The sequence below is a fragment of the Ptychodera flava genome, chromosome 2 (genome assembly GCF_041260155.1).
Source record: "Ptychodera flava strain L36383 chromosome 2, AS_Pfla_20210202, whole genome shotgun sequence".
Classification (NCBI taxonomy): Eukaryota; Metazoa; Hemichordata; class Enteropneusta; family Ptychoderidae; genus Ptychodera; species Ptychodera flava.
In genome coordinates, this window is record NC_091929.1 from 35,649,838 (window position 1) to 35,677,225 (window position 27,388).

Below are 27,388 nucleotides of genomic sequence, written 5' to 3' on the forward strand. Positions count from 1 at the left end.
TAAACCCTGAATAAATATAACTCTCAGTGTTGAAGTTACCAAGTTGAGTGATGATTCACGTGGCACAAATTCGTATGGAAAGCGCCCTCACAATAACTCTTGTCTCAACTGCACAAGCCATAGCATGTCAATTAATGAAAAAGTTATAGCAAACTTAACTACGCTGATTTACTGCAAACACTTCTCTTTTATTCATATTATTAATTAAGATTTTATGTTTTATAAGAATAACTCCTTCGAAAGCGGACCGTTAAACGGACAAATAAAACTTTTCTAAATCATCTCACAATGAAGAATCCGTTAAATAGGGTCGGTCAGATATCAATAGAAATTCTATAGCAATTTTAAGAGATTCGTATGCTTTAGTAATCGGCGAACACAAAATAAACTGGGCTGTACTACATACACGATAATTATCGCCCCTGTCAAATCCCGATGTAATATAAAGCAGTTTAATGATCAACTCCTAGCATCCGTGTCATAATTACACAGTTTATGTCCTCGTGAGGGACACTTTCAAATTTCTCCAGAGCGGACTGAGATGACGCGTGATTACTCACTCTGTCCGAGGGAAGCCAGACCCTTCGCTGAATCATACCTCTAGTGTAGTATTATCCTTGAGGCCGGTGTCATCTTGAAGTCACGCCGCCGGCGACGAGAAGTAATTTACGAGGACACACTGTCAGGCAATTCGATTTTCTGAATTTACATCCGTGGAAGTCAAGACCATTGCTGTGTTTTCTTGAGATCTTATCGGATAAATTACATCTTGCCCCATGGTGTACAAGAAGGATCATTCATCGATCCCGAAAAGCGACCTCATGAGTGAAGTGGTTTATCTTAACATTGTAAATTCCACCCATAGTTAAATAATAACACACGCCAGCAAGGGCAAGATCACGATCTGTTGCCCGCCCAAGGGATGGTGCTAATGACGGTAATATTGATGATGCCCGAGCCGAAGGCGAGGGTATCATCAATATTACCGTCATGAGCACCAGCCCGAGGGCTGGCAACAAATGGTGATCTTGCCCGTGCTAGCGTGTGTTATTAATTTTATGACACTGAACAAACACTTGTTTTCGAAACTTCGCTCAGAATGCAGTCAAGTGTCGATCGAGACTCGCCACAGTGAAACGTTCGATTTGTTCCTTGATCGCAATGCTACATGAAGTTGAATTAACGTCTAAAAACGAAGACAGTGTTGTTCAAACTTTTCTCGTTTAATGTACTAAACGTCGTGTACTTCAGGTCGAGCTAATTCTTGTACCTTTTCAAAAGCCATTGCTTCACAGAAAATACCAAGCAAATGTACGCGATGATGTGGTACGAGCAGAAAGGACGCGCGGTATTCCAGAACGTGGTAGCTGGCTTTATCACTGCACAGGGCTATATCAGCGCACGCGAAAGGGCTATATCACCTGTGCCATGTTCTATCACTTTTTGTTCTATGTCACGTGAGTGAGGCTCAGCCAATCACAGTACCTGAATAATACGTGAGGTGTAATAATTTGAATTATATCACAAAAGCCTACTAGCCAGCTGATTTACATCTGATGAAAGAGATTACTTTGGCTCATAAAATCGCCATTGAGGGCGCTCATCAACTCATATACAGTAAGTTTGGAATATTCTGATCTCTTCATCTTCTCTCGTCTTCTCGGAAAATAATTATCCTTTTTAGTTGGTTATAGAACCGCTACTAAGTTGTCCCTATGTTGGAGAAAAAAGGTATTTCGCATTGATTACCAGTAATCTAAGGAGTTATCGGGTTAGCATTTAATTGATGGGGAGTTCATAACGTGAGGCACAGGGAAATTCCTTAAGTTCATATCAAAAGTCAGAGCACCGCCCACAAATCTGTAATCGATACCGTGTCTCTTGGTTTTCGAAAAAAATATTATCCACCCTCTGATGATTCCATTAGCCTTCATTAATCATTTCATCGTGTTTCTACACGAGATGAAAATAAATAAATAAACACAAGTGCAACAAAATCTTGTATTAAAAAAATGGTTTTTATTATCAGTTTTATCATTTGATGTCACGTGACCAACGGTACATGGAAAATGTGCTCGATGTAGATTTTTCACAGTGGTATTATTTCTCCTCACTTCTGGAATAACGATGAGAATCAATGAGAAATCAAACGAATGAAACAACTTATGAGAAAAGAACAAAATGGAAGAAAATGCACGAGAAGATGAAAGTAAAGACTATACAAACACACGAAAAAATAGCTCAAGAGGTCTTTCCCCTGCCCTCGGCTCAATGCGGTGGTCTTTCTAGAAGAAGAAATCACCTCCGGGAAAGATATCCTGACTCTAAAATGTTTACAATACTCTGTTTTTGTGCTGCATATGTGTGAATTCATTTTGAAGTTAGTTGAATAAATAAACTTTCAACATATTGTTTTTGTGAAAAAAATTCCATTTCCCATTACCGAGTCACCGTAGGCTGCAAGCCATGCCCAATTTCAATTAGTGGTTTATTTCGGTTGTTTCTTTAATTTCAAACTTTGCACGATATCCATTGGGTTTTATTCTGAGTTAAAAGATAGAATAGATAGCGTTTCAGCGATAAACGTTTTAATTACAAGGGTTAGAGGTCACTGCTTCAAGGCGCTCGTTTCCTGAGTACATCAAACGATTTACATCAGATCGCCTGCATTTCAAGCACTCGCCTATTTCTCTTTGATTTCGATGACGTTGCAACTTCAGCGTTCAAAACACCGAAGTTGCAAAGACACACGCAAATGCTCACAAGCATAAAGTGATATGCGTCGTTTATTGGAGAAATATACAATCAAGCAATCATTACAACGCTGCAAAGATTGGCTCTTCCTCACCATATTTGCACAGCACGACAGAAAATACTTTGTTCACTTTGTCAATTACATTTTCCCGCGTATTACAAGTCCATACATGTACAGTCAGAATTTCATCACTGTAGGGTAATTCGCGATACGTCTATGTGTCCTTTTTACCGGCGACTAAATCATCGCCTCGTTTCAGAGAGTAAACCCCTCTTCGTTATTCACCTTTGAAAGGATTTTAAACTATAAGCCATTTCGTCATTGATCCTTATATAAATATACATTTAAAATCGAGTCCTTCCCTGCTTTCCTTTAAGGAGCGAGCATTATCATTGCGTACCGAAATTGTTTGAACAATTCCTCTATTTGAAAAAAAACCCATCCTGCTTCCATTACAACGATGTCACTATGATACATTCTCCTGTGCGAAATTTATGCCGCACTTTATCTACTCATTTCTTCGAAGCAATGTTTCAGTTTTTTCTCCGTTGAACGTTATCGAGATTGAGAACATCTTCGTGTCATCTTCGTTTTAAGAAAACTTTCTGCATTTCAAAGTTGGTGTTGAGTGCAAAGGTTGGCAGAGTGACTATATGTGTTCGTAGCATAGTCTGTGTGAACCGTATGTCTACGCGAAGCAGTTTCTGCCAAAATACTCGTGACAGTGTAATATCGAATATCAAACTAACCAGAACACCACCTGCAAACAATTTCCCACTGCATATACACTGATTTGAATTTCAGAAAGTGTTGTTGTGGAATTAGTTATTCTCAGAGACTCCTGTACTCGATTTCCGTGATCAGGAATAAAAGCAACGCGATGCTATTCCATTTGCCAGTGTCCACGGTCGGTGCATTCTGTCACCGTGCAGAATCATCATTTTAGCGGAGGCACGGACAGGCACCTCATCCTGCGAATCAGCGCACTTTGAATTGATTGCTGTCACTTGGTGGCGCTATATCATGTTTACTCGTCCAGAGAGTCAAGCGAGTCCACCGTCACCACGACGGGCGTGTTCGTCATGCTGATAACACTCATACTCCTCTCGCGCGGCCTTGGGGTTTCTCTGCGTTCCTTCTCCGGAGATTTCAAATGTGATGAACTCTTGGTACGTAAAAACAGCTTCGGGGAATTCCTGGTCCCTTTCACGAGCTTGCATTCATCGTAAAGCTTTAAAAACGCAGTCCTGACATCATCGTAACTCTCTCTCACAGATATCTCACTGAACTGGCAACTCAGGGTCTTAGCGAGTTTCTCTCCCTCCCCCTGGGGGATCATTCTGTCATAGACCAGGTCCGCTTTGTTTCCAACGATCATTACCGGCGTGTCGTTCCCCTTGTTCCGCGTAATCAAGAACTTGATCCGCAGAATTTCATCATAGCTGCATTTGTCGGTGACTGAATACACGATGATGAATGCATCTGCCCATTTGATTTGCGCCTGCGTAATGGTGGCATTTTCTTCCTGAAATAATCGAGGCACAAAATGTGGAATATTTAAATTGGATATAGTCATACATAGAAATTCATTTTGCTGCAATTTTGATTACTAAATAAGACGCTCTGGAGCTGTAAAGGAAATCATAACTGAAGGTAGAATATGCTTCAGGGACAGACATTCGGACTCCCGAAGCACCAATCTCCACGCAGAGATGGAAGCGCGCGCGCGGTGTGGCGGCAGTGCGGCGTAGATAATATTAACAAAGCTAGAGGGTCTCCCAGTGGTTGACCGCGCCCCCCACCAATCTCTGCTGCAGGCATATTTATTTAGTATTTATGCAACACATACGACTGCTTACTTTTCGAGGTGAAAAACGTTGATTTAACTGGCCACCATCTGAAAGAATGTATAATAGACTTTCATTTCAAAAATCAACCCGTCACGGTATATTTATTATTTAGACTCACTAGCTACATTATAATCATCCACGCCGCGCACAATCTCTGTACGGATATTGGTGCACCACTTAGGGGCGCTCATTTGGAAGCTTATGGAGTAAGTCAAGTTTTTACTCATTATATTTGCGAAAATCTAAAATTTTGATTTACCCGTCACGGTTATTTTATTATTTAGACTCACTAGCTACATTATAATCATCCACGCCGCGCACAATCTCTGTACGGATATTGGTGCACCACTTAGGGGCGCTCATTTGGAAGCTTATGGAGTAAGTCAAGTTTTTACCTCATTATATTTGCGAAAATCTAAAATTTTGATTTTCCCTCTACAGATGGCCGTCATTTTGAATTTCACGTCTGAAAATGTATTGGGTATTATAGCGTTTTCAATACAAGTGAATTTTGTGACGTCATATCCCGATTATTACTGAAAATGTTTTGATTATCCAGAATTGCGGCCAAGATGTTTTCTACATTTACAAATTCACTGGCATTTCCAAAACTATAAAATAATAATAATAATAATGTACACCTTCCTCTGTTCCAAGCAAACTTTGCACTCCGTCATGTTCTGAGAGTCGGCTTTGCCTCGTACCGTTTATTGTGCAAATTTTCCCTTCGTCCATTATGAGGCGGGGGGGGGGGGGAGTTACATCCTTAAATCTGTCCAGTACCAAAACTTGCACGATGACCTCCGATTTCATTTTATTTTAAAGGAGCATTGTTGGAAGTTTGCTTGAGTTTGAGCAAAGTTTTAAGTCTGTCATTTTCGAGGCACATAGTACCTTGGTAAATGGCCTCAAACGAGCATTTTTGACAATGTGTTTTACATTTTCTTTCTAGTCAATGTTTGCTGCTTAATTTATTGCACGACGAGTAAACTCTTAGTCCCCCGACTATAATTACCAATTGTCCAATCAGCAAGCGGGGATAAATTATATGCTAATGACAGAGAGATCAGTCAAAGATGCTTACATGTCATTTCAACTGACGCAGACGACTCGTATAGAGGTTTTCTCTTTTATAAATCTAAGAACAATCATCACCATCGATCGTTATGATGACATCGAGCAAGTTATTAATGAACTTCAGAATTTAAAACAAATGTGGGTTTTCCTTAATGCTGTGCGTCCAACCGTAATTACAATTCCTTTGTTATTGTAGACATAAGATATTGTTTGTCGATGAAGTAGAGACATATAGGTATCTTTCCCTTTCTTTTCTTTTCCGCGGTTTTTATCGTCATGGAATTTTACAGACATCTAAAAGTCGTACAAATGACTGAATCATACGCCTACCTGGCCGGCCGTGTCCAGAATTTCGAAATCAACAGGGTCGGAGTCGACAAAAGTTCGAAACTGGTACGTCGATTCTGTGAATATCAATCAATCAATCAATCAATTATGAAAGTCAAGATGTAATTTTATCGATTACAGCCGGAAATTCCCGACCACATTGAATCAGGGTTCAAATTAAAGAAATGTCGATTAAATAATTTATCCAGTAATGCATGTACTTGATACTTACCTAGTGTGGGGTCATACTCGCCAATGAATCTCTTCGTAATAAAACGGACAGCCAAGGCTACAAATTAAAAAAAAACGGAGAATATAATTAGTTATTGTGAAGGGAATTATAATATACCTACACAGAGTTGAATGATCATTAACCAATCTTGGGAATAATATCTGTTTGTATGTGATTTCTCTCCTCCACCTGAGACCACCGTAATCACACGATGGCTACTTACTCCCGGGAACTGCCAGGTGTCTTTAAATCAAGAGTGGCAGTTTTCCAGCAATTTAACGCAACTGCACGACGATTTATTTCAACTACAAAATCATCGCGTAGGCCGATTCACAAGGCCGGGCAAGACGGGGTTGGGGGTAGGGCTATATGAGGATCATCAGCTTCTCAAATATTCAGCAAACTCATGGGAGAGCCCGCGTGGCGCCACACGGGAAGGATTCAAAACCGTTGCCAGTGTCACGAGAGATTTATCAATTGATGAAGCTAACTTCACTGACCATATGGTGATCCAAAAAGACGGGAAATGCAATGCAGATAATTTATATGATTTCATAGCAAGGTAAACAGACTGACTCTTTATCCCATGGATTGTATCTTCCCTTATCAGTTTCACGATCTACTCTACAAGTGATCTGGACATGTCACCCACGACATTGTCGTTACCAAGTGACGGGCAAAGCAACGCCGTCATCTGCACAGTGCAGTGCACGCGTACGCGCACGTTGTTTGTCGGCAGGAAATTTGAATACGACACATGACCGGATATGACACCACTTGACAGAAAAATCTCTCCGCACAACATAAGCCGAATGGGCACTGGCGGAATCAAGATCTTATGACAGTCATTCTATACGGAGGTTTTTGTACTAATTTATGGACCAATATAGCCTTCGTCGTCGTATATTTAAGCAATAAAGCACACCCAGCGAACATGCAGTATGATGTTAGAACGGTAAATTAGATTCTAAAAATATTATTATTGTTCTACTGACTTGTATGTTTGTTTGTTTGTCTTCGTTTGTTTTATTTGACTTACGTATTATCAATCTACCTGTCGACATGACAGCGACAATAGACGGAAAGAGTCCTAGACGCTGTCATTCTGGTTATAATGTCTATGTCGTGAAACATGTTATTCCACACGGACCCCCACCCCTCGTCTGATGTATTAACAATGGAGAAATAGTGCAATATACACGGCGGCGTACTTTTCGAGGTGAAAAACGCTGATCTAACTAAAAGAATGTATCTCTATTGGTAGACTTTAATTTCTAAATTAATTGCAATGTACTTGTAAGAGGGTCATGAAAGCGCCATCTTTCAATAACATGAAGTCCTATTAATGTTATAGTGTGTGCAGATTTAGCCGAGATGCTATTCACGAAAGCGCCCCATTCGCCTGTTTGAATGTTTGACCATCGTTTCTATGAGCAACGACTTAATATATAACATACGCAACATCTGGAAATATCCATTGTATACCCTTAGGGTAGCTCTGTCAAACCCCGATCCAAGGATGCGCATGTATCCATGACAGCGCTGGCAATGCTGCCATGGAAACAGATAATATTTATAGCTTCTCAGGTTGACTGGAAGTATCTACGGCTTTGCACACCAAATCAAATACCCTTGATTATCCGGGTCTCCTTGAAAATGACCTGATATGTCTTCAAATTGTTTACACATTATGCAGAGGCCTGGCTAGTTCTCCTATTTAGCTATATCTATGTGGCTTTTCTAATTTTCTTCCATATGATCATCGTTTTCATGGAGCAAGAATGATGTCCTGTCGTGTAGACCATAACTTGAACATGGCACCCTAATGCTCCCCCATTAAATGTTTGCCTCCGTTGTTCTTTCATGTGAGTTTTATATCACGCGATTTCTGTCCGACAAGTTACAAAGACAATTTACTGAATCAAATTACAAATAAAACGTTTATACTGCGGCGTGGCAGACTAGATTTGAATCTCATTTCATGGAGCCTATAGGGCAATTATGCAAAGTGTAAGGTATCGAATACGTATCTATGCTATACTGAAAATCGCTGACATGAAAGGATGTATTTTATTTTGCATATTTTGCTCTAGGGCACTTACAGAAAGAAGTATCATGGGATATATGCCGGGCGTGGTGATTCGCTGTCAAATACTGCAGCGTAATGCCCCCCCCCTCCCGTCCAGTACCATGTCCAGTGTCACAATCTCCAATTTCACGATAACCTCAAGACATGATGAATTCTTCAGCTAGGGTGGATGGTAAACTTTGTGTGAAGCGAAACCATCACGTATTCAATCAAATGCACACAGAAACAATGGCTTGTATCATACACTTCAGTAAAAAGGCCGTAGAGGGCGATTGCTATCACAGGACATGTAATCTGTCTGAAACTGTGCGGCAAACAGCTATCTAATTAATTCATTTATTGGATCTCGGGCACGTTGGCATAATCGTTTCATTACGATAACTCTTGCATTTGTGATTTTTCCATGGCGACGTAATAATGGCCATGGACGCTTCCCTTCGTGTGATTGCATGGCAAATTAGCTTTGATGAGGAAGGTCTCCTGTTGCCTGTATCTCGGTGGGTGGCAAGCAATTTCCAGTAACTAAAAATTTGACGTTCCTCCATTATGTGAATCGAACCACACGTCGTTGTTGTATATGGTCAATTATGCATTTACTTACTTGTCAACTTCTAGGACGCCATCACGCTTAAGTTGTATGGTAAAGCATAAAGCATTACGAAGACTTGTGCATTATTAAAAGCAATTTCAAAGTTGTAAGCCATTAATGGTTCTAGCGAAAGTATCACATGCTGGACTTTTTTACTGTTCTACCTACCGGTTTTGCCGACTGATGCTTGTCCCAGGATTGCAATCTTCACTGGTTTGCCCTGGGATACACTTTTCCTATGTTTTCCAAATTGAAATGACGTCATTGTTGGCATTTTGGAGACCGGAGCGATTTGTCTTACAGCAGGATCCTGGATCTCAGGGCTCAAACACCGATGGCCGTCTGCTCTGCGATGGTTTTTGGAAATTTCTGACAGTGTAACGACGCTGACGCAAGTATGCCAGGAAGCTGTGAATAAAATTACAAATATAAATTCTCTGTAACACCTTTTCGCGGCTTATTCATCCCGATGCTGGGAACTTTTGCTGTAGTTCGATGCTCACTTGTGGTCTCCTATGCGACTACTTGGCGCATCTGTGGCTGATAGATTTATACAAATCGGTTGTAGTGATTGAGGTAGCTTACATGTAACTTTGTTTGTACTTTCTGTTCAGTTTTTGTAAAACGGAATAAATTTGCCTCGTTTTCAGTATGGAGACTTTGGTCTTTAGCATATTCTCAAAGATTATTGCTGGCAGGCGAATTTGAAATTTTGTCTAGGAATATCGCCTCCTTTCACTGTGTTTGACAGTATACTAATAAAAGCTCGGAGACTGTGTAAATCGTGCAAAGGATAGATTTTTTGTCATGTTTTTGCTTCACAATTCTAGAAGCGTGGCGCTCTGTAAAAAGTGCATTGCACACAGAGCGCGGTAGGTCACATGTAATTACACAACACAACATTAATTTGGCTGACAGCAGGCTTGGTTCGCGCGAAACGTAAATAGTTCACATGCCCTTAACCTTCTGGGCTCCATTAGGCTCAAAATAACGAGTTGAAAACTTTAATAATAGCCATGGGGATTTATGTCTGCGACAGACTAATGTATGATAATTCAAGGTTTTGCTATTTGCGGAGTGGAAAGAATCAATAAGGGTACCTAATAGCGATATAGGAGTTGATTCATTTAACAAAATTTGTAGGTCTTGATGTTATGCTAAAGAAGGACGAAATCAATAGTACATTGGGATAGAGAGTTTGAGAATCAAAATGTTTTGTTGGGGCGTGTGGGATAAATAGGTCTCTATGGTTAAGCGATCTGCGGCAGGCAGGCAGTGCAGGACCGACTAGCGTGGTAAATTCATGTCGGTTCGATACCATACTATCAGGTCTTATCTTGCAATTTAATTTTGTCTTTCCGAGGACCCCTCCCCCATAACAACAACCATAAAACTTCATTTCCATAATATCTTCATTGGAACTTCAGTCTACAAACATACAACTACAGAAATGTGTTTTTCAAATTTTTTTTTACATCTCAAATTTTGTGTAAATAATGTGATCTGCCGACTATCTTCGTGTGATTACATGCTAATACACGGAAAAAAATCTGTCGAATGCAAAAATCTCATGTTTGGGGTAATCTGCCGTGATAATCGCAATTATCGCGAATGATCAGTGGGGAACTTCTGGGTCTTCCCTATCTCTTCTACGTCAGAGGAAACACAAAGGTCAAACGCCTGATCACAGAGGTTTCCAAAACGTGTGCATGATGAAATTGCAAATTTGGGCACTCGAGTCAACCTCAGGCGATACTTCTAAATGACTGTGCACCGATCGGTCAACCGCCGGCCAACCCGAAAGTCGGTGTACGTACGTGATGTTGCCCGATCAAGCTTGGTGACAACGTGCAGTACCTGCGGACTGTCTTACTTAAACCCGAAATAATCGCCCGCTCGCGTAAACATCGGCAGCTCATAACAGCAAGCGTGGATCCAACGAACCGCTACCGTGACAAAGTGCGATGTTATTAATGCAAAAACCTGTACTATGATGCATAATCCATCGGTATTGAGACCCGAGCTACACCAAGCTATGCTTGCCCACATTCTCTTATATTACTTTCCTATTCTTTCAGTCAGTGAAAATATAACATACTTACTTTTAGAGATGGAGAACTTGAAGGCTGGTGAAGACTTGTGGATCAAGTAGCTTCTGTGTATTGCTTTGTCTTTGATCTCTTCCACTGTGTTGCTTGTGCTACCAACGAGTGCTACCAAGTACCAGCTTTATCTGGGTCTGAAAAACTGTCTGCTTTCTCGCTCAATATATGTCCTTCCTCGGGTGCCAAGGTAGCGTACCTTCCTTTGTACGCATGCGCACACCGACACACAACCAGGCTCTGCAAAATGACGTATAGCGAAGGTGTCAAAAAACGTGCGGGCAAAACAGCAAAGTGTATAGGATGTCTGCCAGTCACTGTGACGCATGCAGTCTCGTAACGTAAAAGATCACCCGTTCTAGATTTACTGGTAAAGCTGGTATGTTGCTAGGATACGGCTAAGTAAACAAACAGGTATATGATGACAAGTGCGAAGAAAGTTTCCAAAAACGAAGTCATAAAGACATGATAATATGAACATGGCAGTCAAACAATCAATCAATGAATAGAGAGTGTTGAACAGAAGTGCGAAGGTATACTATGGTTGCTAGATATCCCTGCTGTCGCGGAGCGATTCAGTATTATCTGCAAGAGATTGTCAATGAGATGCTGGAACTATCATGTATTTTGATAACACCGATGTGAGGTGTGGGGAGGGTGGGGTATTAACGAATAGCGAAATACTATTAAAAAGAGGGAATAATCATGGAATGTCGGACCGGTTGATTGATGGTTGGGGAGGAGAAGGGAAGGAATCTAGGGTTAAAAACGAGCCCTGTAACGAGAGTACGCATCGGGTGATAAATTATCAATTCAATAATCGATGAATTCCTGGGCGTATTCCTTGAAGAGTTTACTGATTGATATTGCCGAGTACCTTATTAAACATCTGCTAAAACTTCATCGTTTACTGGAATTGTAAAGCAAAAACATGACAACATTCCAACTTTTCCCCACACAGAAACTGGGCAGTTTGGATTATTCATACCTATCTTAATCCTACTGTTCGTAATGTTTATGTTGTAAACACATCTATCGCACACTTTAAACACCTTTCCCGGGTTCTTGAACCCGGTTGGTCAAAATTGGCTGTTCTGGCCTTTTTGATCACCCCTCTTAAAATGCTTGGATAGTTGACTTGGAAAACAATTAACATTAAAAGTTTCATTAGCAATTAAGCCAAACACCGGAGACATCATGAGACACGAACAATCGCAACAACACCAATTCAAAGAAAAGTCAAATTGACTCCACGAACAGCAAAAAATACAAAAACCTGAAAGCTATCTGAAGCTGCTAAACTCGCACTTCTAGAGATACCCTTTCAAACAAGGAAACAAAACATGTCGCGTGCCCAAAGAATCGCGATAAACCAGCTTGCAAACAGTAGACAAATTACCGTAAAAAACCTTTGACAAGGGTCGGGTTTTGTCTTTGTCAACACAAAAGATTACGTACACGAATGCGAAAGGCAATTACGCAACACTAAGTATTATACACAACTAGCCAGTGACGACACAGAACAAATAGTAAACAAAGTACACGAACTATTAAACAAAATGTACGAGAACAAACACATCGATCATGATACTTGTAAGTATCTTGATCAAGAAAACATAAAATCCGTACCCGCAGTGGTAATTATTGCCTAAAAATTCACAAACCTCGGCAAAATTCTAAAAGACACACTATTCAAAACAAAATTTACTGAAGTAAAGAAACATAGAACAAACAAACTGAACCACCAAACGGACTCACAACGAGACCCAAACATTAATATACTTGCCTCGCTACTCGAAGAGCAAGACCACTAAAATGCATTAAAATAATTTTTCACAAACACAAACTAAGGAAAGAATCTACACTGCGACTGATGAGAAACCACACTCGGGTTTCGAAACGCAAGCGTCAAAGGGCCACTCTATCAACTCTGTTACACAATAGGTCCGGCTGCGTCTCGCCATCATTTCCCCACACAAACAAAACATTACCGTACACACTGATCCAAACTTCCCTACAAATATCCGAGGCGAAACAAACATTTTTGTTAACACAAACAATCGGATAAGAACACATTTTTGAAACGAATCAAACACAAACTCGACACAAAAACATTTTGGATAGTTAGGTGGGAGCGTCTTTCACACTTTTTACATTCATTGCTCTCGTGTGGGGCGTTGTCAACCTGATGTAATCGCAAATCCTCAGATTTCCATCTGATATAGGTATGTACGTAAACAAGAAAAGTAAACTCATGAATTTTAATAGACGGGGTGGCTGAGACCAATTTCAATAGAGATTGGTCTCAGCCACCCCGTCTAAGTCTGTGTGGGGAAAAGTTGTCATGAAAAGATAGCTTGCTATGATGTCAGTGTGCGAGTGTATGGTTTGATAGCTGGAACGCAGTATGACTAGATTAGATGATTTTGGGCTACCACAATAAAGGGGCAGATCGAATATCATGATGAGAATGAACTTGGCCTACTGCACGACTGCAGAAGACATATACTGACAAAATTCAAGGAGTGACAGGAAGTGCAACGCCTGTTACGTAACATGACATCAAAGCAGGTCAAATAATCGGTATCAATTAGGGTAAATATGTAAGTTACAATGGCCAATACACACATAGAAAATGATAATAAAATAGGTCATCTTGATAAACCATGCTTATGGTGGCGGTGCCAGGTGTCTGGAACCAGGTGTCTGGTACCAGGTGTCCGGTACCAGGTGTCCGTTGAGAATAAATGTACGAGTGTTTGTTTGCAGTTGGAGAATATACCGATTTGCTGACCTCTCCGCTTTGTTCTTGCTATATTATGCTATTAAGTACTGACCACATCACTTGCCACCCAGAAAATCTTCCCATTTGCTACAATCTTTAAAATACGACACCTATAGCTCATAGATTTGCCCAAAACACAATGCATTAAATTACGGAAATATATTACAGATTAATTGCAATGCCATTGATCAAGCTGAAGACTTCTAAATGCAGTGAGTCCAAGTTTCGTCAATTTTTATTAAGTCAATTCAGGTATATCCTTAATCAGGAAAGTTCATTAAATATGCAAATTGACAATTGTCTTTCATGATACCCCTTGATAATATTCATGGCTGATATATCTTGGTGTGATCAATATTTGCAGCAAATCTTATTAAAATTTTGCAGTCGTTATCAATGAATATCCGTTTCTCTAAAATCATTATCATGCAAATGAGCAAAAGTAAGCAAGCCACACCCACCAAAAACTAATCAGATCTTGCCATTTGCAAACTGAATCTATGTACCAGATTTGATTCTGATCTGATGAGCCGTTTTTAGATATTGGGCGCACAGACAGACGGTCACAGAGACAGATAGGCAGACAGACAGACAGACAGACAGACACAGGCAGATGGACGGGACAGACAGAAACAGATATACAGTTAGACACACATAGACAAACAGACAGACAGATACAGACAGACAGACAGTGACGACATCATCTCGGATATTCCCAATGGTTCACACATCTCGGGTGAGAAAATGTGAAAGACAAATCCATCATTAATTATTTAGCGCTCTTAATCTCGCGACCGTATCTGATACATTTCGCCACGTGCTACCCGGATTCTCTACCAAGAAGGGACTTACAGCCGAGACAGATAGAGTCGCAGCCTAACGTACACCAGAAAATAAAAACAAGAAAAATTAATTCGGAAATCTACAATGTCTACATGTCCGTATGAGCAGACACTTTTAATAAAATAGTAACGTAGTAGGTAGGACAGTCAGTCAGTCAGTCAGTCAGTCAGTCAGTCAGTCAGTCAGTATATAAGTTAATGAGTGAATTATTGGTTAAGTTACTGAGTTAGTCGAGTCTGGAAGTAAAATAAATATCGACATGTGGGCATTGACCGAAGAAAGCTCCGTTGACCCAAAGATGAACTATCCTCTTGAGATGTCCCTTTTAGCAACGTACTGTCTTTTGCCTGGGGTTTCATTTTGACAAGTTGATGTAACAATTGATATATTCTAACAATTTGTAATTTTCTCGATAGTATTAACAAACTCAATCAAGAAATACTTTACACGTTTGAGTTCGTTCTCGTGCGCAGGACCTTGTAATGACTTTTTAGTGGTTGCAGCCTCGCAGCTTTGTCATTTTGCAAACAAAGAAAGCACGTGTTCGGAAAAAAGTGACTCTATTCAACGCTTATCCAAAGCAATGGAAATATACGGTACCAACTAGTGTTCACGTCGATGATGAACTAGATCTAGGGATTGTTTATAAGCTATTTCTATCATTTATATAAGACGTCATGATGTGTACGTAACAATGATGGATATCTATAAAGAATGGTGACTTTACATGTGATTTCTTTACCGAGATGTTGATATATCCACTTATGTGTTCAATTTCTGGTGGCTCGTTATTCTTTGAACGTTTTTGGTTTTGGTGGCTGTATTTTTGATAGCGAAAAAAGAGTGTTACTGTTCAATTATACACCGCAGCAAAGCTATTGAAAGCAATTCCGAACAAACGATTTGAATACCACGTTGGAATATACAAAAGAATACTGAGAAGTTAAACCACTGTCACCATAATCCATCTTAACCTGATTACCCAATGCCCTGTGGACAAGCACACACCGACATGTTCACAAGCACCATTCGCAACAATATTACTTGGCCAAATCACTGTGCTGAAAAGGTTATCGCAAATAGGTCTCACTTAATACATTGTGAACGTGTTAAACCGTTCTCCAAACCTACAAATTGTTATTTCACAGGTTTGAGCCGATTTTAGAGAGAATGCACAGATTTTCCCAAACACAAGCGCTCTGAAACTCCTGCCATTCTCTGCTGCTCTCGTGAACAGTCTAAGCACTGCCAGCTGTCAGCTTTCCATGATACTCAACAAATAACTTCCCATATGCACAGAATCATCCCAGTGAAGGACCGGTAATAAATTTGAAAGCACAATCAATTTTAGACAATATGGTTTTCTTTTGGAAAAAGATGAATGCGTGGCAACCAATTTCTCTTTCGTAATTCTATAAGGTATTTGTGATTTTTTGCGCAGTCTGAGCAATGCTGCCAACTGATTAATCGCATTGACGACATAATAATGATGGGTTCCTTTATAGCGCACATATCCACAAGTGCTCAAGGCGCTTTACAATTATTATTACCCCTGGTCACTGGATCTAATATGATACCACTCAACTCCCTGGGGAGCAAACAACAGCTCACATGTGCAGCCAATCAGCGCAGCGGAGCTAATTGCGCGAACACACACACACACACACACTGCTCTGTCCTACCGGGTACCCAACACTCCTTGATGGGGAAAAGCAGTGAGAAATAAGTGCCTTGCTCAAGGATACATCACCATGTAGCCACGCCGGGGCTTGAACTAACCATCTGAGATCATGCGTGATAACCACTGCCCCATGATGCCTCCTTAAAAGTGCAATATCGTGACTTTCTTATGCCTCGATGTGACTAACACTGTCTGCTGGTTATTATTACATGACCATGTAGATGGCACCAATTATTATGACCCCGTATCAATAGTGTTGGTAAAACGTGATACGATTCTATGACATCGTGTTAGGTCATGCTTTCTCCCAGGTAATTGAGAAACGTAAACATTTTCAAATGTGATGATGTTATTTGATGTGAAGATGTGTATTTCAAAATAACATGGTATTACAACGTGCTTGGGTTGTAAGAAAAAAAAAAACGTTTCTGGTGATAGAAATGAACGCCAACTGCATCCATGTTGTAAACATTCTCCCGTGATAGATTTTGCTACAATTGAACCCAACACGACGTCTTCCACTGGTCTCACTAATACAGAACACGATCAGTGTAGGAAACACCAATCGTTGTACGACCCGTACATATTGTACCAAAAAACCCAAAAAAAACATTGTTAGCATTCTGTGCACTTTCGTCAACGGGAAATGTGATAAAGGCAATATAAGAATGTTCAAGCAGTCAGTATATGCGGGTGAATTTGTAAGTGAGAGCGCGGCGACACTGACGATGTTGACTGTAGCATAGTGAAAATGGTGTTTAGTTAAAATGTTGCAAAATCTACTGAAGGAGAACGTTTGTAATGAATGCAGGTGGCGTTATTTTCTATCACCCGAAACGTTTTTCTCATCACCCAAGCACGTTGTACTTCCAAGCTATAACTTATGAAATGTGAAGCATCTAATGCTAGTGTAGAATAATCCAGGGTTGTCTGCAGGGCAACATGGTGTCGCGAGCAGCGACGCCCTTGATCTTGCCGAACTTAAAGAACTTTTATAAATTTCACATTAATTTGGGGAGATATAATTATGGTCAAAGATTAACAAATTAGTAAGTCACATTGTCAATGTGTTATTCAACTTTCCCAAACAGCTGTTAACGATTTCGGGAGGGGGATGTCAGTATTTTTATAAAGAAATATCTCGTAGTTTGAAATATCAACTTCAGCATCTTTGATGGTAGTTTTTGTGTCTTAACAAATCAACTATAATCGAATTTGAGATGTAAATATATGCAATTTAGTCACGATTCTTCGAATATATCCCGCGGAGAACGTGCACACAGGCTAATTAGACATTATTTGTGTTGATTTTTCCAGTTATGATCAAAAATTAATTATGAATATCAATAAATTATTAATATGAATGCTACAGAACAATAAAATCTTGCTTTTTTACAAACATCGCTGTCTACGCATTGCACACAGTGTATATAATGAGCAGTATCTTTCGACGTAGACTGAACATGGGTAATGGTGTCACTTGAATAATTTTGCATAGATTGTGAACTAAATAAGGGTTTCCGGAGGTTTGTTTACATAAGCAGATTACAATGTGCAAAATGTGATTTTATTAATTACAATCATAATTTATTTATAATCATAATTTTAACAACAATGATGTTTCTAGAAGGTAGTTACACAAAATAGACGACAATGTTTGTAAAAAAGCCAGATTTTATTGTTCTGTAGCATTCATATTAACAATTTATTAATATTTATAATTAAATTTTGATCATAACTGGAAAAGGCAACACAAATAATGTCTAATTAGCCTGTGCGTGCATCGAAAATTCATACTTTTTACAAGGCAGTTAATAGCCGAACTAACTAATAACTAAGTACTAAAACCAACTTCAATTTTTCGATAGCTCGGCCAATAAACTCAAGAGCAACCCCGGCAGATGGCATTTGGTACATAAATTCTACGGCTAACCCCTTGATGATTATGACAGACCGTCAGACAGATTATGTACGCTATCGACGCCCATGGCATAACCTTCCTTTCGTCATTTGGAATTTTTGATCACGGATTAGCACTTGCACAAAGTCGGCGAATTGTAAACTTGAACACTATTTGCCCGTATGAACTGACCCAATTCAATTCTGCATGAGCCTCAGTACCGTAGGATTTGACAAACTGTGAAGTGTCGCCATGTCTCAGAAGGAAATTTCTGAATCTTAGGATGGGCTCTGCGGCTTACGAAAGAGAGGTTATAAACGGCTAACGAGGATATTTCGGTGATGTCACAGTCCCTCCATCAGTATGGGGCAGCGTCTGTACGGAATCAAGTTATCAAGGATTTTACAAGCGTATTGATGTGAAAGTTTTGTTGCGGCGTAGGCAAGAGCGTGACTAAAGACTAAGAGCGAATACGTTTAGAGGGTGAGCGATGAAAGCAGTGGAAAGCCAGTACGGAATGTGGCAGAAATCATTTCGTGTATGGTGCTTGGAGAGAATTGTGGAGGATTTTCTAAACCATTTTGACAGTATATTGCAACCTCTGAGATGTCGACAGTCACGATGGGATATTATCTATCAAGAATAAGTAGACAAATTCATTGAAATATAATAAGGATCGTGGAAAGTCCCTTGAAAAGGAACATTTATAAATTCCATAGCAACAACCGGGCTCTCAAAATGAGAAACAAGCCGTGCTCTTGTCGACAGTGTGCGCGTCATATTGTAAGACGAGGAAACGCTATGACGTCAGACTTCAAAAATTTGCTTTCACATCGCTGTGCCAAAATGATGCTAAGTCTTTTGTTCATGTTTTGTGGGTACGATATGAAGTTGTCCCATTTGCGTGACAAGATGAATCTATTCACGTCTAAAACCCGTGTAACCCACATATGAGTGACCCCTAGCCACATCAGCACTTGTGTGACTTGAGACGGATAATTACCGTAGTCAATGTACGTGTGGCCTGAACCACCAGGCGTGAATCGTGACGAGTATGCACTCAAAAGTTTTTACAATTGATCTGCAAGGAGGTTTTTCTATTCTAGGTAAAATGTCATTTGAAAATACATAACAAAAATTTACTCCTTTTGTCTATCACGCTTTTCTCTTTGCGATTCGGTTACTGACTGCGATTTCACTAACAGTAAACAAGTATCCTTTTGTGTCAAGAGACCCCAAATATTTTCGAAATATACACGTTGATTGAAGTACCAAGTGCACAGAGCGACATTTGTGCAGTTATTTACAAACAAAAAAAATTAACCAACTCATCCGAGTACAAGAGAATCTGTGCTGGAGAAATTATTTTACAACTAAAACCCGTTTGATGTTACGCAGCTGAACTTAAAAATAAATAAAAAATAACAACATTTCCAACTGCGATTAGTATGTAAAAACTGTTTGAAGAATTCAATGCAAGCAAGTACGAACAGTCAACATCGTCAGTGTTGCCGCACTCCCATTGAAAAACTCACCCGTACACTGACTGCTTGAACATTCTTATATTGCCTTTATCACATTTCCCGGCGATGAAACTGCACAGAACGCTAACGATAGGTTTATCCTCGGTGTAGTGTGTACGGGTCGGTACAAAGATTTGTATTTCCTACACTGAATGTGTTCTGTAAATGAGTACAGTGGACGTCGTATTGGGTTAAATTGTTGCAAATCTATTAAAGGAGAGCGTTTGCAATGGATACAGTGGGCGTTATTTTTTATCGCCAGAAACATTTATTTAATCACCCAAGCACGTTGTAATTCCAAGCTATTTTGAAAGTCACTGTAAAATTATATGTAGTTGAATATTTGTAGCAACATTTTAAATAAAATTTTCGAAATTCTTGTCAGGATATAATATAAACAGCTTACTGTAAACCATAGTGAATATATAAGTCTAATTTAGCGAAAACTGGTGAAAGAGGTGCATTTTATGGTGAGGATAAGTATATCACTAACATTTTAGAGTTGAAAATGGCCGAAAAAAGTTAAAGGTATTTTCTTTTTTTCACTCAATAAAGAAGGTACATCGTTCAACAACTGCTTCTCAGCTATAGAAACACCAGTTTCACCGCACGTATTGATCTAGATCTATACCGCAGGTGCTGTCTGCGGTATTGACATGGAAGAGGGGGTCATTTGGCTAGAACGGAAGAATAACCCGACATTGAAAGACATGCACCATAATGGGATTAAAACATAAAATAAAATTAATGGAAGAAATCGATTTACCTCGAGTCAGTAGGTGCAACTGTTTTATTACGCTTTGCATTAACGATCTCATAGAATAACTCGACCCCATGGATTGAAAAATCGATGGGGCAAGATAAGAAACACTGGGGACATTTTATTATCTGATTATGGACCGACCTTGTCTTCTTTTCATGCCAATAATGGAGAGTCCAGTTTGGTCATTATTCGCTGCGGGAGGTTCGTTTGTTTTTCCACGCAATTCGAATACAGTTGCACTCAAAATTATAGATTATAAATCTCTGTTATGATCTCATTAAGCAGGATGTCCAATCGTTCATTATCCTACGTTTTGCAACTGTAAGAGATCTGTTAAACTCGACCAAGCAAACAGTATGCGTGTCATATAATTTTATATGGTTGTATGATTGATACTCCAGGGAAGCAATGGTCATTGTTCCAGTAACATCATTAAATGCCCCGTTTTTTGAACGTGTCATGTGACCTGTCTGTCTGGTTGTCCGCCCTGTGCTATTCAGCTTGTCCGTATTTGTAGCTTACTTCAGGATCCTGAGTATTCGCATTGCCCTCTTGTTTTTCACTTGTCACGTGTCGTGTCCGTCTGACTGTCCGCCTTGTGTCATACAGCTTAAGATAGTATGCACCTCGAAAGTGAAAGACTTTAACTTTTGCTCAAATTTTCCAAAATGAATCTTTCTAACCATTCTCCTACCAAATCAACAATAAAAATCACAGTGCAAAGCTTGGAACTGGTGAAACAAATTGCCCAACATTTTGGGATTTTTGAAATTCAAAATGGCCGCCACTCCTGTGTTAACTCTATGGGGAAAATTAAATTGCGGATGGTGAAACTTTTTCTTTCTCTTTTCCTTCTCCGAGAGCTTTAAAATGAGCCGCCAAAAGTAGTAAATCGGAAAGGAATCGAAAAAGTTTGAGAGTCCGAATATTTGTCACCGGAGCGCGTTCTACCTTAAAATTGCTTCCGAATAAGTTTCAAGTACACCTAATAAGCCTCTTTACAGTTTTACCGTGTTATAACCTAGTTTTGCTGACGTTGCGCATTGCAGAGCCGTGTCAATGCAAGCTGTGTTTGAATTGTTTTGACCTACGCTCCCTTCTTTTCGTGTCGACATATGGCGGTGTATATTGAACTACCGGGAACATTGTATTCCAAACTGATATCTTACGCAGCGAGGCTATCCTGTCTGATTGAATGCCCCGGGGAACTGAAGGCCGTTTTGCGCGGATGGGATTATCCAGGTACTCTTAACACTTACAACACGTGCATGCTGACATTCATGTCAAATTACAAACTCACGCTTTCTCTGCAGCTGATAACCTTGCATCTATAGGGCCTATTTGGGGCTCTATAAACCCAATTAAGGGTTGAGAAAGACCAACATTACACGTGTAGTTAACTAAAATACGGTGCCTCTACCGTGCTCTACACAACAAGCAAAAACATGGTTACGGAGTAGCTGACACATAAAAAATTGATACACTGCAATAACGTGTTATGACCTTACCCTGAGCGAGAAATTGACTCACTTCTTGTTTTGGGCACGGTCAGGATCGACGCTCATGTTGATTATTTTCTAATGAAGAATGGTTGAATTCTTCCACTTGTACCGGTGCACTGACAGACGAATGACCTATGTGCAGGGATAGCTATACTTTGCGTAGCTTTTCAGAGCAACTAGTTGAGCAAGGTCAACGTAAGAGGAAACGGGGATAAGATTCATATTTCTCTCATTGTCTACTTTATCGGATTTTCTTGAAACGGTCTTTAGTACCTAGAACTCGGCGCTTATCCTGTCGCAGTGTACACGATCGCCAGAGGCCTACAGACGTTTTATGGTAACCTTTGGCACGGTGAATCGAACACTTAAGTTTTTGACAGTCACAATTAGAGCGTCCCATGCAGGATTATGCGAAATATTTTCCATAGTCGATCACAGTAAACATAAGCTGCAGTCTTCATTGTCTGGTCGACCGCGAATTCCTCTCTTTTGAGGATGCTGATGAAGTTTCCTGAAGGAAAGTCCATACGCAGGTGGTCACGTGAGTTATAAACACACCATTGAAAAGGATTACATAGTATGTACATTCCTGTGAAATCTAAAATATTACTAGTAGCGTTTGTTTAGTTTTCTCTTTTGCACATAAGGCTATGCGTATTACAAGTCGCACACGGCATTCCACAAAACCCGTCCTCAAGCACTGCCCCCCCCCCCGCCTGCCGAACCTTCTGTTTATTTGCACTGTAAAAAAAAAACAAGCCGTGCAAACAAGCAAATGACCTCGTTGTACGTCTGACCTAAGCCTTAATGAACCCTAGTTTTCAATTATCCCCTTAGACTTTATCACTTTACGTGAGATTGACGTCATCCTCATTTGCATATGACCAGATGACCACCAGTTCATTCATTCCTCTGGGAAATTTAAAATCGTTCTTTATCATCACAAAGAGCAAAGTTAGGATTGACCTTGACAATTTTACATTTTAATCTGCAAATCATCCCGTATTATTGCCTGCATCATTAATTCCGTATGGTCTCCATTTTCTTAGCTGATCCTGAGACAAAAGTTATGATTTTCTCAGAAAAATGACGACAAATATTTTTAAATATAGCTTCAAAATGAGTTCATAAAAGCTGTAGACGAGTCAAGACTCTTAAGGTCTCTGAGAGTCTGATGTATATCCTGGGAGCACGTTTTACATTTAAGAAAATTTGCGTTCAATGATCTACTTAGACTTTACCTGGCTACATGAAATTAACAGCTCTAATTTTACTGCACTTTCCGACAAAATAAACAAGGTTTCCTTGAGCTGCTCACGTCATTGTACGGAGAATACGTTTGTGTCGAGTGGATTCCGTCAGAATTCTTTGAAACCATTGAGGAAATTCAGTGGGCCTTATTTAAGGTTTTGTGAGGCACCAACCGTAAAGCTTCTATGCTAACGTTTGTTTGTCTATTTATGAAAATTTATTGAAATGCGCCATTTGGACCCCCGTCTGCTAGTTTCTATGTGTGACGCAAACAAACAGTACTAGTCGTTGTGGTGTATGTTTTTTGTCCTTCATTCTCCTCCAACATACCGATTACACCGTCTGCTGTTTATTCTATAAATTAAGAGCATCGAAAACTCAGTGATGCATGACTACTACCGTTTGAAAAGTTAATTAAAGGGCAGGCTTAAATGGGTTAATGATTGCGGCAAGTGAATACATTGAGGCTATTGTATATTCAAGCGCAACGCCATCATGTCTACGAGACCAACAGTTGATCTTGCATGCGATTTCAAATACGTAAATAGTTTTCACTATTACAGGAGACGGTGACGGCCAATGCCCGAGTGAAAAATATGAAACCATTACTTTCGCACCAGTACAAAAAGATCTATATTTTTGGGTTTATATTCATGCGAAATCATGTCGTGTAGGTATTGTCATGAATGGACGCAAGGGGTTCGGCAAAAGACAACACCTATATTGCGCTTTTCGAAATGCGGTGAGCAGATTCTTCGAATCGATGTCATATCTGTAAGTGGTTGGAAAACAAACATGGCAGTGCGAACGTCACTAGTAAAGTGGGTTATAAGGGCACCCAATTACCATTTGAAATGCTGGCATGGCGTCACCAGATTCAACCTCTTACAATTTCGCTCCCTGTAAAGCAAATAACCTGTGATCAATCATTCTGCAGGCGGCCTGTCGGCGTGGCTGTTATCCGCCGCTAACCAGCCGTCAATAATTGAGCCCCTTAAATGAAATGCAACCATCAGCGATAGCACGAGATCTTGTTAAGAAACAAGATAACCCATTCAAGCTAGGCACACAATACTCAAAACACACACAAAGCAACATGCCACAGTGTTTGGGAGCTCGCAATCCAAACGAGCCCGATATCCGCTCAAACCCTTATCCAGTAACTTAAATTATCAGTTCTTGCGCATGTGGCTTCGATATATCTTGTCTTATCATAACGATTTTCCGGGGTTTCGCTATCAGGAGTCTGGCAGATATGCAAATCACCTACCAGAGATTAGTGACCATAAGATCATAACCTCTAGTTTTGAATGGAAGCCGAGGTCTCCGTAATTCGTACGCCACAGTCCATTCTAGCTGTGGTATACTCATCTGCATCCATTTCTCTGTCTATGTCCGTCTTTCCCTCTGTCTGTCTCTATGACTCTGTCTGTGTCTGTCGATCCCTGCCTGTGTAAATGTAATCTCTCTCTCTCTCTCTCTCTCTCCTCTCTCTCTCTCTCTCTCTCTCTGCTGTTTTCGCAAACATATAACATGTGTATTCTAATCAACAGAGACAAGGTTAACATATCGTTCCATGCCCTATGATTTGAAGTATGCTCCCGATGTAAATAATTTCAAGGTAACATTGAAAGTATATAAGAAAATATTTCTTTGTGATGTTTTTCTAAATTATTTTTTACCGCTATGTAGTGTAATTTCTTCTGTAGTTCACGGTGCATTTGAGTTTCGATGAAATGTTACTCTTCCGAGTAATACGGCAGCTCATTAAAAGCGTAAATAAATAAATATTTAAATGAATAAATAAATCTAAAGAAGTGTTCCCTGTGTGCGCATGGTCCACATGGATTATTTACCGCTCACCATGTTATTATGCATGCTGCCTAGTGAGACATTGAAATAAAATATTGCAGTCGGACACTAACATTGTGATAATATTTGTGTCATCACGTGCGGCCTTTTAATATTTCGCCAAATGATCGACTTTATCGCACTCCTCCACAGTATAGATGGCGCATGGTTCATCAATTTTGCTTGATAACGTCATTTTGAACGATGTGAAACTCCGATAGGTCCCTCGAAGTTGCCTTCGCGCAACAAAGGAATTGGTCTGTTTGATCAGCGCGTTACCACGGGCCGTGCCTTGCGTGTGCATACGTCATCACCTTGCCAACAAATGAATATGGCGTGGACGCTTCATCGGGGTCGAGGACAATTAATACTCATGCATAACAGACAATATTATTGCGTTCAGGGGATATGTCTAGCTTTCTTTTTGGTCATCGTGCACAGCTTTCCAATACCAATATGCCATTAAAACTGTTTATGGTTGATACTAAGTTAAAATGTTGCTTTTTTCAAAATCATGTCCGACTAGGCAGTTTAAACTATCATATTTCTATTTCAGCAATTCGTCGCGTTTGGATCAAGTTCAAATCATAATTTCCTCATTAGGTCTTTCGCTCTCCCCAAACTCTCGTTTTATGGAGAGGGGTGGGTCCCAGAGCAAACACGACGATGGGTTTCGTTCGTAACCTTTCCACGCCTTCTGATAGTCATTGAAGCGGTCGTACGGTCTTAATAGACCGACTTTGAAGCATTGTGAGTTCCTTTGAAAAAGCCCCAACCGGAACTTGAAAATACTTCCTGGGCACTAAAAATTAATCAGGCGTATCGCGACTTTGCACGCCCTTTGCAACGTGGAACGAGCATATAAAAGTTTTCTCTCGACGGCAATTTGTCAAGTCTCTCGAGAATATCACCATCACTCAAGATTTATTTTTTCTGAATTGCGGCAGACAACCCCCGCCTTATATTTTGTGTACTAAGCTGTAGATCTAGATATCTATGTGGCTTGTGAGTAGAATTCATTGTTTACAGGACCCGAAGAATATCTGCAAGTGAGCGGTTGATAAATGGTATGATCTCGCATAAACTCCTGGTAATTCAAATTCCGCTTTTTATGCGGGGCATAAATTACTTTTGTCTGCGTTCTAACAGCGCGCTTGCATGTCCGCCATATTGAAAATATTTTGATTGATGCCGTCTACAGACACGCCCTCGTACGTGTCAGGTATGGGGTCCGGACTTGAGATTCAAGAGGCATAGTCTTTAGTACTCTCTCGATCAAAAGAGAAATCTCATGCAAATTTGTCCAAAACTACAATCGATTATTCGTCAGGCGTCAAACGGTGCTGGATAAAAAGGAAAACCTATGGTTTCCACATTTTTCGCAAAGCAAGGTCCAAATACAGTAAGTAGGAAAACTCGAGGGGTTTGCTGTAAATGTGCTACGTCACGTGCATAAAAATAACTCCATATGCATCTTTGTCGGAGCGAACGATTGGCATAAAGATGCCCTGGGGAGCCTTCATGCGAACCAACACGTGTAAAACGCGTCAAATCCATTTCTCATCTCGCAATGCGAAGTATAAAGGAGAAAAAATGTCATCATTGTCGACAGTTTGGAAGTATCGATGACCTTCGTCCGTAGACTACTTTTACTATTTGACATTTTTCTGTGGTCTGAACCATAAACGTGTACCGCACAAGACCCCTGGCAATAACAAACGAAAGTTTTAAACAGACTGTTTTTTTCCCAAGACAATATTTAGACATTCTATACTTACGCCACCAGCGATTCAATATGCCCCAGCTTCAACTATGGATCTCATTGCAATTTACTGAAGTGTGGTTCGCTTAAAATTGGTAAGAATATCCCGTACGATTGAAGTAATATTTACATCCAAGGTAAATTCTGCTCTCGCCTTACACGCCGTACGGCATCTATTTGTACGCTCGATCAGGCGAGTCGAAATTAAGTACTCCAACTTTCCTGGGGCATTCGGCCTGACCGGGTACTGTACTTATACATGTCTACTTACGTGCACACAGCTTTACTGTTGTAGTTAAATATGGCGGGCAGACACCACGCAGCAGAGGTTGAGACTCCCTGTGACGCTACAAATTTGCTCTTACTTTGAAATCCTCGTCGAAGATGGAGCGCTCATCGAGAGAGCCGATGTGACCGAAAGACACGGAGGTGCAGTTGACGTGTGCTGTGGAAATCTCGGACAGAAGGGCGTGTTATCACGTCGAGGGGCCGCCAGGAGCGAAAAA

General features: G+C 40.2%; 1 protein-coding gene across 1 annotated transcript; it reads right to left on the reverse strand.

Moving 5' to 3' along the window:
* Positions 1 to 1,999: 1,999 nt before the first annotated feature.
* On the reverse strand, positions 2,000 to 27,388 carry LOC139119787 (ras-related and estrogen-regulated growth inhibitor-like). The gene is made up of 6 exons (XM_070683684.1): positions 27,037 to 27,388; positions 11,022 to 11,261; positions 9,088 to 9,327; positions 6,242 to 6,298; positions 6,013 to 6,086; positions 2,000 to 4,280 (listed from the first exon to the last, which is right to left on the reverse strand). Exons 3-6 carry the CDS (start codon positions 9,191 to 9,193, stop codon positions 3,783 to 3,785), a joined length of 735 nt encoding a protein of 244 aa, XP_070539785.1. The 5' UTR covers positions 9,194 to 9,327; positions 11,022 to 11,261; positions 27,037 to 27,388; the 3' UTR covers positions 2,000 to 3,782.